The 15,630-nt window shown below is 41.0% G+C and overlaps 1 protein-coding gene and 1 long non-coding RNA gene across 3 annotated transcripts in view; one reads left to right on the top strand and one right to left on the bottom strand.

Annotated features, from left to right (window-relative positions):
- LOC104913205 overlaps positions 1–7,860 on the top strand; it is a 51,001-nt gene extending 43,141 nt beyond the window's left edge. Inside the window, exons 8-9 of one of the 2 annotated variants that reach the window (XR_004161347.1) lie at positions 7,512–7,564; positions 7,770–7,860. This is a non-coding gene — a long non-coding RNA (uncharacterized LOC104913205). Of the gene's footprint in view, positions 1–7,511; positions 7,650–7,769 lie in introns of those variants that run through there. The other variant, XR_004161346.1, reaches the window with a different exon arrangement.
- A 1,292-nt stretch (positions 7,861–9,152) lies between these two features.
- On the bottom strand, positions 9,153–12,738 carry LRRN1 (leucine rich repeat neuronal 1). Its single transcript, XM_010718757.3, has one exon. It carries the CDS (start codon positions 11,504–11,506, stop codon positions 9,356–9,358), a length of 2,151 nt encoding a protein of 716 aa, XP_010717059.1. The 5' UTR covers positions 11,507–12,738; the 3' UTR covers positions 9,153–9,355.
- Between the last annotated feature and the right edge of the window lie 2,892 nt (positions 12,739–15,630).

Genomic DNA, 15,630 nt, shown 5'->3' with positions numbered 1-15,630 from the left:
GCTGCAGAGCTGCTGGTGACACATTGCTCACAGATCTGTTCCAGTACCAACGTGCTGCTCTGTGCTGCTGTGTGCCTCCAGCAGCTCTGACCACTGCTGCTATGGGATGAGCATCCTCAAACCAGCCAGAATGTGCAGCTCTCATGATTTGTGTGAGCACGGTGCTCCTGGCAACTTTGTACAGCAACTTCTTATTTATATTCAAGGTTTTTTTGTGTTTTTTTTTAATACCTTTATAGGGATGGAGATGTTTGTAATTGATGATGCAGTTAAATGTTTTATAAATGGTACAATGAAGCTTTATAACCCCCCTCAGCTCGGGGGTTTACCAATCATTTGTCTCCAGGAGATGTTAATTGCTAATTGCTGCTGTGATTTTCGGCTGAGCAGGATCCTGTCTATAATGTGTCTCCATTCTTGTGTAAGCTCATTTTTTTCCCCTCTTTTCCTCTGTAATTATAATGGATTTTTTTTTTTTTTCATAAAAAGTCATTTTGTACCTAGGGCTCTGAAGCTTAATGATATTTATGCATTCTAGCTGCTTTCTTGAAATGCCAGCTCAATAGGTAGTGTTTAATTCTTTCCATGATTTTTTCATGTTACTTTGAAGAAAATCTTATAAAAATGTTGTGTGGAAAGTTTGCATTGAAAGAGGAATATTGTGCTGAGTTTTTCCATGTCTGACATGTAGTGTATGTGCACACAGACTGAAGTGCATATACGGAGAGCTGTCTGGCTTCTTGGGTTGCATGGATTTTACACTTGGTACGTGCAGATAGCATTGTGCCCGTCTGTCTGTCAGGATGTCTGTCCTGATGCTTTGCTGTGCCCAGCCTGCAGGTTGAACGAGATGGTGTAATATCCTGGCTGTATCTGCAGTTAATTTTGTGCGATTTTGATCAGTTTTTGTTAGTAGATTTTTTGTAGCACTGGGCTGAGCCTTGGATAGTGGTGTGCACAGTTTCCTCCCCAGCTCTGTCTGAAGGTTGAGAGCCCTCTGGGGCTGAGCCACCACTGGGCATCATGGGGCTGCTTCCTCCCACAGCTATCAGTCATTATGTGAGTAAAGCAGAAGGATGGCTGCAAAGGGGTAGGAACGAATGCTTCTTAGTTTCTGTACATCAGCTGCTGGTGAGTGCTGTCATTTCTGTAAATGCTGTTGGACAACTCGACGCGCAAACTTCCTCAACAGCTTTTCCATCTTGTCACAGTGTAAGTGGCACATATGTGGAGAGGAAGAGTGAAAGTAAGCATTATGGTTGTACGGAGTGCACTGCTGCTCTCTCACACAACAGGGAGACGTATATGGTGATTTATTGCTATTTTGTCTGAAGGAACACCGTATTCCTATGCAGAATTGCAATTAAAGCAGAAAGAATCTCATCAGTCATCTGGCTGTGCTTCCATGGCTTGCACAACTTGCAAGTCAAACACTGAGATCTTCATTGAAGCAAAATTATTCTTTGTCACAGCGCAAATCGTATATGAACAAGGAGTTAATTGCAGTGTTGCTTATTCTAATGAGGTGCTGCATTAGAGTGGAAGCTGTCGCTGTCAGACTGGCAGCAGCAGGATTTCCCATTTCAGTGGAGTTTGTTTAATGTGTAGCACACGTTGTTGGCATTCGGGACATGCAGGCCTGCCGTCCATTCCACCATGGGTTTGTCACAGTGCATTTGTATTAATAGAAGTCTGAGCACTGGAAAACTTAGGAAAGTTCAAATTACAAATGAGGTTCAGTGGATGTCAAGATAAAACACGATTGGAGCTGCTTAGCCAAGGACTCCAGCGTTTTTCTCTGTAAATCTAATTCAGATTTTATATCTTTCTGAGAATTCTAAGAGCCTCGCTTAGCTACACTTATTTAAACCTGATGCAGCTGAAATGTGTGCCCTCTGCTGTGCAGGAAGGCAGGCAGGGAGTCCGAGCCCTCCAGCCTTCATTTCCATCACCACGTGGTCATCTGCTCTTCGATTTGCTGTTAATGTCCGGAATAAACGATGCTCGTTCCTCCGTGATGTTGTTACTCTTTGTACTGAACTGTAGTTAACATGACCACTCTTGAATACCTATGGCCTAAATGCATTCCCCTTCCTCATCCTTTCTTTCTAATCACGTTCTCTGCTCCTTTGCTTGTTTTGATTTCTTTAAGAGAAAGATGTTTGGGTTGGCTCGTGTGTTGTTGTTTTTTTTTTTGCTTGGGGGACCAAAACTGCAGAGGATTCCAGGTTCATATGCAGGGATAGCTCTGAGCTGCTGAAGTGTAACAGTCTCCTGAGAAATGACTGTTGGTTTCTTTCTGTCCCAGCCACCTGCAGTCCATAGCAAATGGCTGTTTTAGGAGCCTCGGTGGGATGAGAAGCTTGTGTGCTTATAGAGGGGTCACAAAAGGTGTGTGCAGCTGGAGGAAGTAAAGGAAGTGTGGCTTGGAGGTGTTGGAAGATATTCTGTGTGTTTAGATAACAAGACCCGAAATATTATTAACTCTTTAGTACCATCTGTTCAATGGCTTTTGTCAAAGAACATTCATAGTTCCTATGCAGACTTCATATATATTGATTAAAACAAGTTATTAAACGCTAATTTTGTTTTGTATGATTTGAGTTATTAAATAGCTTAGATTATCTACTGTAGGTAAGACTTTCATTCAAAGCATGCCTTTTGTCAGGTGATCATTTGACATATGCTATTAGGCTTCTGTTTGCTGACTGCTAAGTGTAAGTGCAGAGCTGGGTGAAAGATCTTAGAAGATGCTCTGTTTACAATGTGTCAGAAGAGAAAAAGGTTCTTTGCCTTTATTGACACAAGGTTACGTTCTTTATGCCAGGATAACTGCAGTATTTGTCTTACTGAGCATCTGTAATAGAGACAAGGCTCTGTGCTGCAGCAGTGGCAGGAAGGACGAGGCTGCGCCTTCAGCCTGACTTGTACAGTGCTCAGCTTACATGGGAGCAGAATTGTGTGCTGTCTTCTGCAGGGAACAGTGGTCAGTGTCCTTGATCTGTCCTGTTGCCCAAGCATATTTTGATATGACAAAGGAAATGGGGCAATGAGCAGAATTAGAGAATGATACAAAAAAATGTGTTCATACAACCTTTGTCTGAGACTTTATTTAGAATGATTTTATAGAATTTCTTTGTTCATTGGGAGTATGATTTTTCTTATCGTAGTTACATTAACAAGAAGGACTGTTGGCATGAGTAAGGTACGGAGGATATTTTCACCTAGATTTTTGTTATACTTGCTAACAAAACATGAACCTGTTGCTGGTTCATCCAGGGAAAAAGAGAATAACGTTATTAAGATTTTGAAAGTGTGAGAAAGAAGTGGAAGAGAACAGGAAGGGACAGGAAAGAAATAACATGCACTTGTACATGGTTTGTAATATCTTTTTGCATTAAATTTTGTTGTTTTGTTTTTCCCTGCTGTCTGTCTGTCAAGACACTCCCGTCACTTTCTTGAAGCGAGCCGTTGCCTGCAGAAGCAAGTGATATGGTTCATACTGACTTCAGGAGGAGAGAGGTTGGAATGTGATGATCTTTGAGGTCCCTTCCAACCCAAACCATGCTAAGACTCTAGGATAGGGATCTGAGACCTCGTGCAAGTTTAATTCATGTGGTTAGATGGAGGAGAGTGTATCGCTGGAGAACGCACACTAACTACAAGCTCTTTTGAGATGGGATTTCCAGATTGTTCCAAAGGAAATTTAGTGTCCAAATCTTTTTAAAATACAACTGGAGATCTCCTTTTCCTAGAGACTTAGTTTAGGAAAAGCTCACTGTGGTCATTAGCCTTGAATGTTCCTGGACCCTCTCAGTGGCAGTCTTGATATGAAAGAGCTTTGAAGGCACAGAAGCCACTCCTGCATCATTGGTCCCATGCGATGTGTGACAGCAGAACTTTGTGCTACGGGAGGACGGGGAGCAGTACAGTAACTGCTAACGACATCATTTTCCACAAAACCAATTTTCGTTTGCCATTTAGAGACTTGCAAACAGCCTTAGATAGCTCTTGCAATTGAAGACGATCATTGGCAGTGCTATTTAGCAACGCACTTAAACATCTGCAGCTTCATTTCAGTGTTCCCCGAGATATGCTCAGGTCAGTGTTGGAAAGCTGCTGTGTTGGCCGTTGTGCAGCTGTGCACACGGCAGAGGGACACCCCTGGGGCTCAGTGCTGTGCAGGAGGTGCACTGCTGGTGCTGGGAGCTCCTCCTGGAGCAATGTGGTGCTTGGGCTGCAGCCCGTGCTCAGCTCAGCCTCCCGCAACAGCTGGCAGAAGTTTGTGGAGCTGATGATACAAGCAAAGCCACTGAGATTATATTGTCAGGCCTAAATTTATTCATACCCTTTCCTACAAAGCCTTTTATTATTACTATTATTGAGACCTCTTCAAATGGGATTTCAAGTATAAAAGCATAATTTAATACCTGAAGCCAGGAATACCAGTTATGAGCGTGTGTTTGTGTTGCAGAGCATTGAGTTGACCTGCACTGTTGGTTCTGCACGGCCCGTAAACGTGCTGTGTGGTCTTTGTGGCTTTCCGCATCAAAGAACCTTCTTTGGCTCTGGACGTGGTTGACAGTTCAGTTATCGCTCTTCTTCTTTCCCTGCCCTGATCTTTTCTTATGTATTACTTCTTGCTTAGAATGAAGTCCAGCAGAATAGGCTGCGGGGGAAAAGCTGCTGTTAGAAAATCTGCTCGGAATTTTTCCTCCAGGTGTGTGGTTGTGAGCAGAAATCTGGCACTGCAGCTGCCAAAAATGCAGACCTTGTTTAGATTTCTGAAAATCAGTAATACTACACTGAAGGTGGTAGGATATAAATCCCATTCTCACCATTCCCTCAACTGAAATGAGGATTATGGTTTCAAATGATCTTTGTAAAAATCCATGTTACAGAGTTCCACAGAAAATGTCTCAGAGCTGTCCAGGATTTCAGACAAGTTAACACTTCCTGAAGCTCTCCATTAGGATCTGCTTTACCTCTTTCCAGAGCTGAGGCATCACTGACGTTAATGAGATGTAAGCTTGTAACTCATTCAGTTCCTTATGAAAATTCTACTTAATGATCAGCTGTCTTTTCCATTGTGTTTATTTCTTGTATTTCAAAACCTGCTATGATTCAGCATTCCTTTGGTCTACGTGACATAAATATACAGTAGTACAAATTTTTATGGTAAGTCACCTTTACTGGAAAGAAAAATGAGTCTGTTGTTGCTTTCATACCAGTAGAAAAAATAACAGAGGCTCATAATATGCTCAAAAATAAGGAAAAAGACGTGGAGCAGAGACATGGGAAGACAGAGCTTTTTTGCTAAGGGGAAAGTTGTCCTCATTTGCAGTAATGTGGAGGCAGAGGGGCAGCACTGAAATGTGGCATGTTACAAGTTGAGCCACAAGCTGCATCCTGCTGCCAGCCAGCTGCTGCTGTGGTCCTCAAAGGGAAATAGCTGAAAGGAAAACAGGGTAAGAAGGAGGTGAAGGGAGAAGGGTTGGTAGAGAAATCAGGGATCTGCAAAGTTAAATACAAATTCCAAGTCCTTTGGTGACCTCTCATGAGCTCCTGAGATTCGCAGGGCTCTACAGGGTCTGCCCAAGTGGCAGAGGGCAGGAGGAGGCAGGCAGATGCTGCAGGGATGTGCTGGGGATGGGTGGATGGAAGTTCCCCAGTGTAAATCTCTCTGAAGTTGGAAACAGAGGTAAAAGATCTTATCTGGGGTTTTGGTAGCAGGACTCTCCCATGGGATACAACAGTGGTATTTAAACTCAGGCTGCACGCAACATTTGCTCTCTCCCATGGAGGCACTCAGGGTTGTCATGAAGAATTGCAGGCTTAGCACATCCACCTTGCCTCGGGTGCTGGGATGTCAGTGCAGTGTGCTGAGAAGGCAGATCCTGCAGCAGGAATACACGTCTGTGACATCTGTGCGCTGTAATCCAAGTTCATGTCCAATGTGAGCGTGGGTCCACGGCTGTGAAGATCCCTTCTTGAGGCAAGAGGATGTTACAGTTTGGGTGAGGAAGTGCAAAATGTAGCTAGAGTACTGAATACCACACTTGAATAAGCGACTTGCTCTTCAGGGCACAGGGACAGTTTATTATTGGGAAATCATGTGGAAGTAACACTGCAAACGTTTAGTTGGGTATGAGATATCTACTCTTACATAGCATTTCTGAACAGCTAGCCAAGTGAGAGACAACCGTGGTTCTTCTCATGCTGCTTTATAGCAGCCAGGCTTCATCTCTGGTTCTGAGAAAACCGGGGGTGTTTTTGTCTCCAGTGAATGGTAGATGCAGATATATTTTGAAGGCAATTAGGCAAAGAGAATATTTTTATTTTTGCTTACAACAAACTGCAAGCACAGAATTGCTAGGACAAGGCTGAAGGTTATTTGCTAAGATTGTATGCCACATGTCATTAATCTCTTACCCAGTGTTTTTTTTTTTTTTTCTTTTATTAGCAGAATTTTAAATTTCCAGGAGAACTGTACAGAGCTCTAAGGGCACAGATTACAAGGCTGAAAATACATGTCACTGGTGGCTGTATGTGCAGAATGTGCGGCACTAACAGGGTGTCGTGGCTGTTGAGCTGTTGTCAGGGAACCTGCGTCTCTCTGCCAGAGCCCCAGCAACATCAGCTGCCCTGAAATACTACAGATCAGCACATCCAGAAGTGTATGACTGTCATAAGGCCATTTTCTCTCGCTGTTCTTTAACAGCATTGCACTATAATGATAACAAATGACATAAAACTGCCAAATAGGTCTGCAGGGAAGAACAGGCACATAATTTCCCCAGCGGCAAGGAACACATCAGGCATTGCTTCCCTTCCCGTACACCGACCCCGTTGGACAGGAGGCTCAGGTGAAAGCTTGTTGTTACCGAGTGTTTGTGGCACAGCTGCACAAGTGCTGCAGGAAGGTGGGGAGGCAGGGGCCTCTGCAGCATCTGGCACCTGCTCAATCATTACTTTCTCAAGACAATTTTATGATGTTGTGCAAGTCGGAAGCTGTAATTTTGCTGTCAACCTTGTCCTCCCTATGTCCTCTTCTCTGGAAAAAGTACAGTGAATCTTCAGTGCAAAAGAGATCTCAGTTTTAATTCATTATCATTGTTATAATGGTAGAGGCAGTTTTAAGGTCAGGGTAGCATATACACAAGATGGTAATTATTGCTCTTAAGCTTTTCTGGAGGAGAAGGCAAAGGGAGATTTTGCATTAACATAAAATACGGGAGAAGGTGACACATGAATGCTTCCAGCATGCTGCTTCTCCATGATCAAAGGACACTTGCCTAATCCCAACACGTAACTATCATGTGATTAAAAATGTGAGATCTCATGAACGTAGAAAAAATTGTGTGTAGCAGAAGTACTTGATTTAAATGCATAATTAATAGCTTCACTCAGCTTTGCATCGAAATGCAAATTGGCAAGGCATGTATCTGAGAGACTGAGGGTTCCTCACCAAAACACACTTAGTAAAACTGCACTGACTTTTTCACTTCCAGACCGTTGGCTGAAGGGAAGAGAGAAGTTGGAAGCTGTCTGTCTGCAATTTTGGGTGAGTGCTGATTTTCTTCTTGCTTAGATAAATTAGTGAGTTAACAAAAACCAAAACAAAAACTTCAACCCCAAAATCCAGGCACATCCATTGTTGTAACAATTAACTTTTACTCACTAAGAACATTTGGCATGTAAAAACATTTAAAAGGTTGCACATCGATAAGTGGTCATAACGCGTAGAAAACTCTGTGCTTGCTCATTAGGGATCCAGTGTAACTGCAACCACACGCTCCACCAGAACCCCCCTGCTGTGACTGTGTGCAGTCCTGCTGAGGACTCCAGTGGATTCAGAAAAGACAACGTACAAAGCTTCTGTAGGTTCAACTGTCCGTTATGTGTCGATGTCATACCCAGTGCACACACAAACACCAGTGCTCGCTGAGGTCTTCCACTTTAACATACTGACTCAGTGAAATGCTCAGAGTACTTGTTGACTTTAACCCTGGTGAAACTATAGTTCCGTATCGGACCCAAACTTGTGACTGTTTGGTTGGGTTTAGCTATCTCACTTTCTGCTTTTGAGGGAACACAAATCCCATTCGCATTTTTTTCAAACGTGTATGCCAGGATTTGGTTGTTTTCTTTCAGTTTGGGAGCACTGAGTTGGTTTTTGTCCTAACTGATCATAATGACAGCTAAATGTCAGCTTCATTTGCGTCTCAGCTCCGAATACGAACAGAAAAGTATACAAAAAGGAAAAGTTTTTATACGCTGAATTTTTTTTTTTGCCATGTACCTTATGCCAAACAGTTTTGAGTCTGCATGTGACTTACAGTCTAGAAGCCAGACCTAGTTTTCTAATTATTTTCGGTATTTTGCACCCAGTGAAGAGAAAACACTATGAAAATAAATGCATAAAAAACAACAACAAAAAAAACAACCCTGCAATGTAGCTGAAATGTAATCCCATCGAGAAAAAAAACACAATATTTTTCTATGACATTTTGGGTATATTTTATGTCAAAACATGATCACCAGTCAAACTAGTGACATCTAAAACCAATACATTATTGTGACTTCTAAAATAAAAAAAATCAGAACAAAACTAAAGTTATTATAGCTCTGCCTTTGTTAAACCCCAAGGGCGGTGGTTTAAGCGCAACAAAACTCTAGTGTTTTTCAAAGGTGTCTACTGAAGATAATAAAAAGAAGAGAACAATTAACATTTAGTCTGTTACACTAAAAACCTGGGTGTACATATTTCTATTGCCTGTTAGCTTTACCTAAGCCTTTCAACTACTACAAAAAGAAAAAAAGATTCCTCTCATTGTCCAAAGTCAAAAACATTCAAATCAGTTGATACAACATTACAGTACAGTCAACTAACATCCTTCAAGGTCTCCTTCTTCTCGGTTTGAGTCCTCTGACCAGCATTACAAAACTAATTCAATGCAGTTTCAAAACTGTATGTTAGCTTTGCAAGACACTGTACTCTACTGATGGCTTCAGAAGAATGGGGTTGTGCTACTTTTGAATCACAGGTAACCCCAGCCTCTCATTAATTTTATTCAGCACTGCAGTTAGAACAGCATTAAGTTTAGCACAATAAACTAAAAAAAAAAGAAAAAATCTTCCGATCTAAGAAATCTGGAAGCTAGGTGAAGCTGCCATTTGTGTCAAACAGTTGCGATACGCTATACTAAAAAATTCTGAAATATCCACCTGTCCTCACCACTCTGCCACAAACTAGCAAAGTCAAAAATACAAAAGTCTTCAACTTCTCATTTTTGCAGAATAAAGCAAAAAAGTCTTTGTGCTCCTTACTACCAGAAGCAAAATATCCTCTGAGTTACCACATGTAATAGCTTCTGGATGTGTCGACTTGGGTTGGCTTGGTCTCTGCAGAACCATCCTTGTCCTTATCGCTGTCGCCTTCCCAGAGATTAATAAGTGGAGGATAGAGCTCATTCAGGGGGATTGAGGAGGTCTTTTGCATATATTTTTTCAATGAATGGTGGTAGTTTTTTCTCTTAAATCTTTTTGCAATGTAAACAGAAATGGAGGCAAGGCTAATTACAGCAAACATTGATCCCATTACCGCTGCCAGAGCAGTGCTGGTTTCTTGGTCTGAAATATCAAGCGCAAAAGCTGCATTTTTTGTTGTAACGTTAACGCAGGACTTTTGTGTTTGCTGGTGGATGTTGGACACGGTGAGACACACTTCATAATCTGTAGAAGGTTGTAAATGCGTGAGGTTGTATTCATGTACATCAACTGGGACCCGAGCGGTGTATGTAATGTGAGGGTTGTCAATCTTCATAGTAGCCGATGACCATTTTAAATTGGAAGTCATGACATTGGAGTTAACTTTCCAAGAAACTAAAATGGAATGCAATTCAGCTTGCTTCACAAAGATTTTCAGGACCTGGGTGCCATCCAGAAGCGTTCCGTTCACCCGGATTGTGGCAACCCTGGTGTCAGCTCCCTCTATGTTCTGAGCAACACAGGTGTACCTCCCTGAGTCTTCAATCTGAATATTGGAGATTTCCAAGGTGCCTTCGCTGCTCAGCTTGTATTTGTCAGAGAGGCTTTCAACAGTTACTTTATTTCCGAGGGGAGTGACCCAGTAAATTTCTGGCTCGGGTTCTGCCATGGCCCTACAGTCTAAAAACACTGTCATGCCAATGTCCAAGTTTAAGTGATTTGGAAAGGTCTCGTGAGAGATCATTGGAAGACACTGCTCGTTTGAATCCTGTATTAATACTTCTTTTACCTGTTGTCCTCTGTACTCTGGAGGCATGGCGCAGAACATGGAGAGAGGTTCCATGAAGCGGATGTTGGTTTTGTTCGAGTTGATCCAATGAATGACGCAGTCGCACCGCAGAGGGTTGCTGTGGATGCTAATTTCACGCAGGTTTGGGAGGGACTCCACTGTTTTTTGGTAGACAGCGTTCAAGGCGTTGTTATTCAGCATCAAACTCTCCAGGGCAGGGACGTTACGAAATGCCAAACGATGGATGTAAGACAGCTTTGGGTTGTTGGTGGCTTCCAGCTTTGTAAGTTCAGGCAGGTTGTCCAGCGCATACCTATCCATAGAAACAAGCTCTGCCATGTTATTAATTCCAAGCTCTTTCAATCTAAGCATGTTTCTAAAATCACCTTCTTGAATTTTATGAATTGGATTTTTGTTGAGATCCAGGAATTTTAGATTTGGAACTTTCTCAAGTGCAAGCTGAGGAACTTTCACCAACTTGTTGTCATAGAAGGAAAGACTTTCAAGACTGTCCAAGCCTACCAAGGCATTGCCAGGGATGTCTGTGAGATACATACCTGCCAAAACAAGACTCCTTAAATTGGAGAGTGGTTTGAAGTTCATATCTAGTATTCCAATCACCGGATTTTCTCCAATCATAAGAATCTCTAAGTTAGGAGTAGAATCAAACCAACGGCTGTCAATAACCTTTAATTTGTTGGAGTTGAGATGTAATCTTAAAAGATTCTTCAGGCCAGAGAATGCATTTGCAGAAATGCTGCTGATCTGATTATGATTTATATATAACTCCTGAAGATTGCAAAGGTCTTGCAAGCAATAGTCAGTCATCTCCATGATCTGGTTTTCCTCCAGGTGCAAAGTGGTTAGCTGAGTAAGATTTGAGAGCCCCACGTCTTTGATGCTTGTGAAGTTATTTTGTGAAAAATCTAACTCTGTTAAATTAAATAGCAGTTGGAGTTCATCTGTGGTCTTTGCAATATTGTTGCTTTGTAACAGAAGGACTTGAGTGTCACTGGAAAGATTGCTGGGGATTTTTGTTAAACGAAGGTCATTGCAGTCAACTGTTGTGGCTTCCCTGTATGTTGACTGTGGTGTAAACCATGGCCTGATTTCGCATACACAAAGCTGGGGACATTCATTACTCTGTACGGAAGACTCAGTTAATGAATTCGTTAGCAATTCTAGCACCACCTGGCAAACAGTTAAAACTAATCTAATCTTAGCCATGCTGGTCAGCTAGTGAATTCAGCTCCCCAGCCCCTTAAAATAACAACAGACCGAGAGTGTAATTTGTTGTCAGGCAGGAAACGTAAAGCTTAAAATTTGGTGTGAAAGGCTTGGACATCCAGAAGATGAAAGTTGATTTTGTAAGGTTAGAGAAGACAATAAATGGTCTGAAGGCTCTCAGCTGCTCCTCTGTGTTCCAGGATCTTCTACAAATCCTTGCCTGAAGATAAAACAGATAAGGAAATGTTATGCTCATGTGTCATACACAGTTCATATATTCTTTCTTCGTCCTTTAAAGAAAAGGACCTGTGACGACAGTTGAAAGCATTTTAATATGCAGATCTCTTAAGAAAATTCATACTTGGTGCAGTAAGATATGTATAGTTTGGAACTCTCCTCTATTTCAGATCTGTATGAGATTGTTCTTGAGTGACTACAAAAATATATGTAATCATCTGAAAAGAAAACTTCCAGATCTCTTATTTTTATTATTCAATATCGGTTTGAATGGCTTAGGAAGCGTTGAAGGCCCAGGACATGCATTTGAGTACAGGCAGATACCAAATGGGTGTTCAGAACACGATCCCGAATAGAAGTCAGGCTGAGAGTGTTATTCCAATGACTTGTATTTTGACTATAGAGAATTATGGCTTAGAAACATGTGGCTTTCTAAGTTTCAAGCCAAATGCATAAGAACTTTGACAAAACTCATCCAAGTTAATCAAATCAGTTCCAGATAATAGTTTAGATTTGATCCAGCTAAGCACCAAACAATAACACCAAATATGATTAAATGCCTGCGCTGTCCTTCTTTTAGCTGTCTGTACTGCATTGTGTCACGTGGAATATTTACCCTAATTCCAAATCACCGAATAAACTACAGAATTCATGTATGTTTTTACACTGAAGTTCTCATAAAGCACGTGTTGAAAGGAAACTTGATGGTGTCCATCAGGCCTCCCAAAATGTGAGGTGATGCTGCATCTCGTGCTATAGTGATTGCAGTTAATTATGTTAATTACCAAAAAAGATGAATCGTCTGAAAACCCTCAAGTTGTGCTTTGTCTGAAAAAGACTAAGAAACACTGATAAACTGTAGTAGAAGAAATTAGGAAAAAGCTGCTTTATCTTGTTTTTAATTAGAATTTAGGGAAGCTTCAACTTAGCCAAAGCTCACAAAAAATATTTCTATATAAAATGGAAGAACTAAATACAACTTTTAAAAATAGTCATCTAGATAGTGGTGACAGGAATTACATTTATAATACATAATTATTGCAAATTCTGATCAGCATATTAAATAACTTATGTCAGATTATGATAAGCGGTACAAGCCAAAGAGCCTTTTTATTTGGGTGCACTGTTATTTGTTCTGTGGTTGTATTTTGGATGAATATAACCAGGAACACTGGCCAGAAAGCATTTGACCCTGCTGAGTTAGATTTTCTGTCTGGTAGCAAAGATTTCAATTAGAGATGAGAAAACCGTGCTGGAGGGGGAAAAAGCCAAATGCAGAACAAACATTCCTTCTCAAACATCTTTGAACTGATGAAAGAACTGAATACAACATTAACTGCATTAGAAAAAAATCCTAATGATGGCACTGTAGTTGTAAGAATATACACTACAATAGAGTGATGAGGAAGGTGACATAAACTGAGTTATTCTGGCTTTTATAGAAGCTTCTCTCGGTAACAGTCCATTTGTAGCTGATGCAAAATAGAGTTCTAGCAATACTGATGATGTCAGAAGCTTAATTAATTCCAGATTTTGCAGCATTTGTAGTATTTGTCATGTAATAATTCATGATTTAATTCAATAACAATCTCAGAGTTTTACTTAAGAAGCCTTGAGCTGCAGTTCTGTGTGGTCTGTTCCCTTGCAGTATGGACATTTCTCTTCCAGCTTTGCAGTACTGGCTCAGAATGAGGCAAAAAAGCAGCAGTACCAGGCAGCAATGTGCACCAAACCAGATAGCTCTGCAAGAGGTAATACTGCTCCAATTGTTCACTCCTTCAAAGCCTGTCCTGCAACTTGCACCTAGAAAGGTGATGTACAGAAGGATGTCCGTGCCTTATAAAGCTGCAGTCCCTACTGATATGTTACTACTGATTTAACTCTGATGTAGTTATATGAATCATGTAATGCTTTAAAAATGAAACTGCCTGAAAAAGACTTCAAAGCTTCTTTTAGAATGTGGGGGAGCATGTCCTCAGTATTAAAAAAAAATAATAATAAATTAATTCAGTCATTTCTTTGTCAAATATTTATATCATCATACACATTGTATTTGTTGTTTTTCCTTGTTAAGAAGGTACTTCTGTATTAATTGAATAGACTTCTGGTATTTTGATCACTCTAGGAATATGATTTTACAAGTTAACAGTGACACTTTCTCTTCTCTAGTTATTTGCTACTGCAAATAGATTTAGTTCTCTTCAACTGGAAAATGTTCTTTGGAAATGACCTGCACGTTATTGTCTCCAATCTCCTCCAGCCCAGGGAAGCATGGATGAAGCCAGTAGTGAAAATCCATTGTAATGTAACAGTAAGTTCTGATCAGCTCCACATGCCCAGCCAGTCTGATGCTGTGCTTTGTGAATGACATCCAGAGGCCACAGCACAGGGAAAGGCCAAGTCATGGACTTTTGCATTACCTGCTGCTTATGTTGTAAAACCTCATCCATCGCTCTAGTAAAAACTAAAAAAAGTAGCAGTTATCACTGTAAAAAGTGTGCTATAGTTAGTTAGTATTAACTAAATAGTAATGGCTGTTTTGTTCTGTGGTTTATATATGCTGTGGTGGATTTGTTGGTGGATAAGCTGAAGGACACCCAGACTTTGAAAACAAAATCTCTGACACTATATGGTTCAAAATGACCATTGACAACAAATTACAGAGATAAGCAGATAAACTAGGCATGGGTCCTGGGAAAGAGGAAATATTCCCAGTGAAGTCAGTGAGGCTGAATTAAGAATTTGAGTGTCATTATTTGAGTCTCATTATTTGCTGATATCTCAGTGTTCTTGGCCAGTGAGAATCCTTCTGTGTTGAGTTACTGTGTTTGGGGTTGGTTTGTTCGTTTCTTGGAAACAAACACAGTTCCTCCATAGTAGCTGAATGTAGTAGGAGCCAGTGGGAAGTCAGGGAGCTGGTTCAAAAGATTTCAGCTTTGGAAAGCCACGTGGTTGCTCCAGAAAAGGGGCACATAAAATCTTTTTTTTCTGAAACTGATGTTTAATGGGGGCCATGTGATTGGTAGAAGTTGTTTTGATTGTGTGTTAGAAACTATGTATTTTAAAAAAATATAGTGGGGAAACTGCCAGGCCTGGGAGGTGCACTGCAAACTGTCCTGGTGAGGCTCAGCATTGACTGTGCTTTAGACATCAGCTTTTAGCATTCTCTGCCTTCCTTTCTGTTTATGAAATTCATTTTTTAGTGCACCAAACCACTACAATAGTCATTACAGGTGTGAACTTGCTATCAACAGAAATAATGCTTAATTTTATGGGAGATGCATAGAGGGAATTATTTTGCTAGGGGCTAAATAAATACATTTTCCATAGTACCTCTCAATTCCCAGAGCATTAAGAAACCACATTTCTGTCAGTAAGCAAATCCACAGCTGATGTCTGGGCTATCAGCGTGCTCATATTTCTTGCAGACTGAAAATGTGATCATCATTCTTGCTTCTTCCCTCCCAGTAATGCAATGGGGAGGATTCCTTTCTGTCTGGGTTGTGAAAACTGCTTAACTTAGAGTATTTGTTTTGCCAAGGGAAGATAATGGTAGGGAAGAAGGGGGGCATTTGGTTCTGGGGCAGGAGGGCCCTCATTGCAGTGCTCCTGCCCCAGAGGAGAGCTATTGACTGGGGGTGATCCAAGCAAAATCAGGGTTAAGTTCACATCACAGTAACAGGAGAACGTTAAGGAACAATCCCCTCCCAAAAAAACAAAAAAACCCTGTTCATCACAGTGTTTGTAGTTAATTTGCCGACTACAAAACATAGATGCTGAATGTGTTTTCTTGGCCAAAGGAAGATGAAGCATTGTCGCTTCAGTGGCAGTTGTATTAATGGTCACTGTTAACAACTGCTGTAAAAAGAAACAATATAGTTTGCACA

Source organism: Meleagris gallopavo, chromosome 14 (genome assembly GCF_000146605.3).
Source record: "Meleagris gallopavo isolate NT-WF06-2002-E0010 breed Aviagen turkey brand Nicholas breeding stock chromosome 14, Turkey_5.1, whole genome shotgun sequence".
Taxonomy (NCBI): Eukaryota; Metazoa; Chordata; class Aves; order Galliformes; family Phasianidae; genus Meleagris; species Meleagris gallopavo.
Note: the sequence above shows the minus strand (reverse complement) of the source record. Positions and strands in the feature narration are given on the sequence as shown.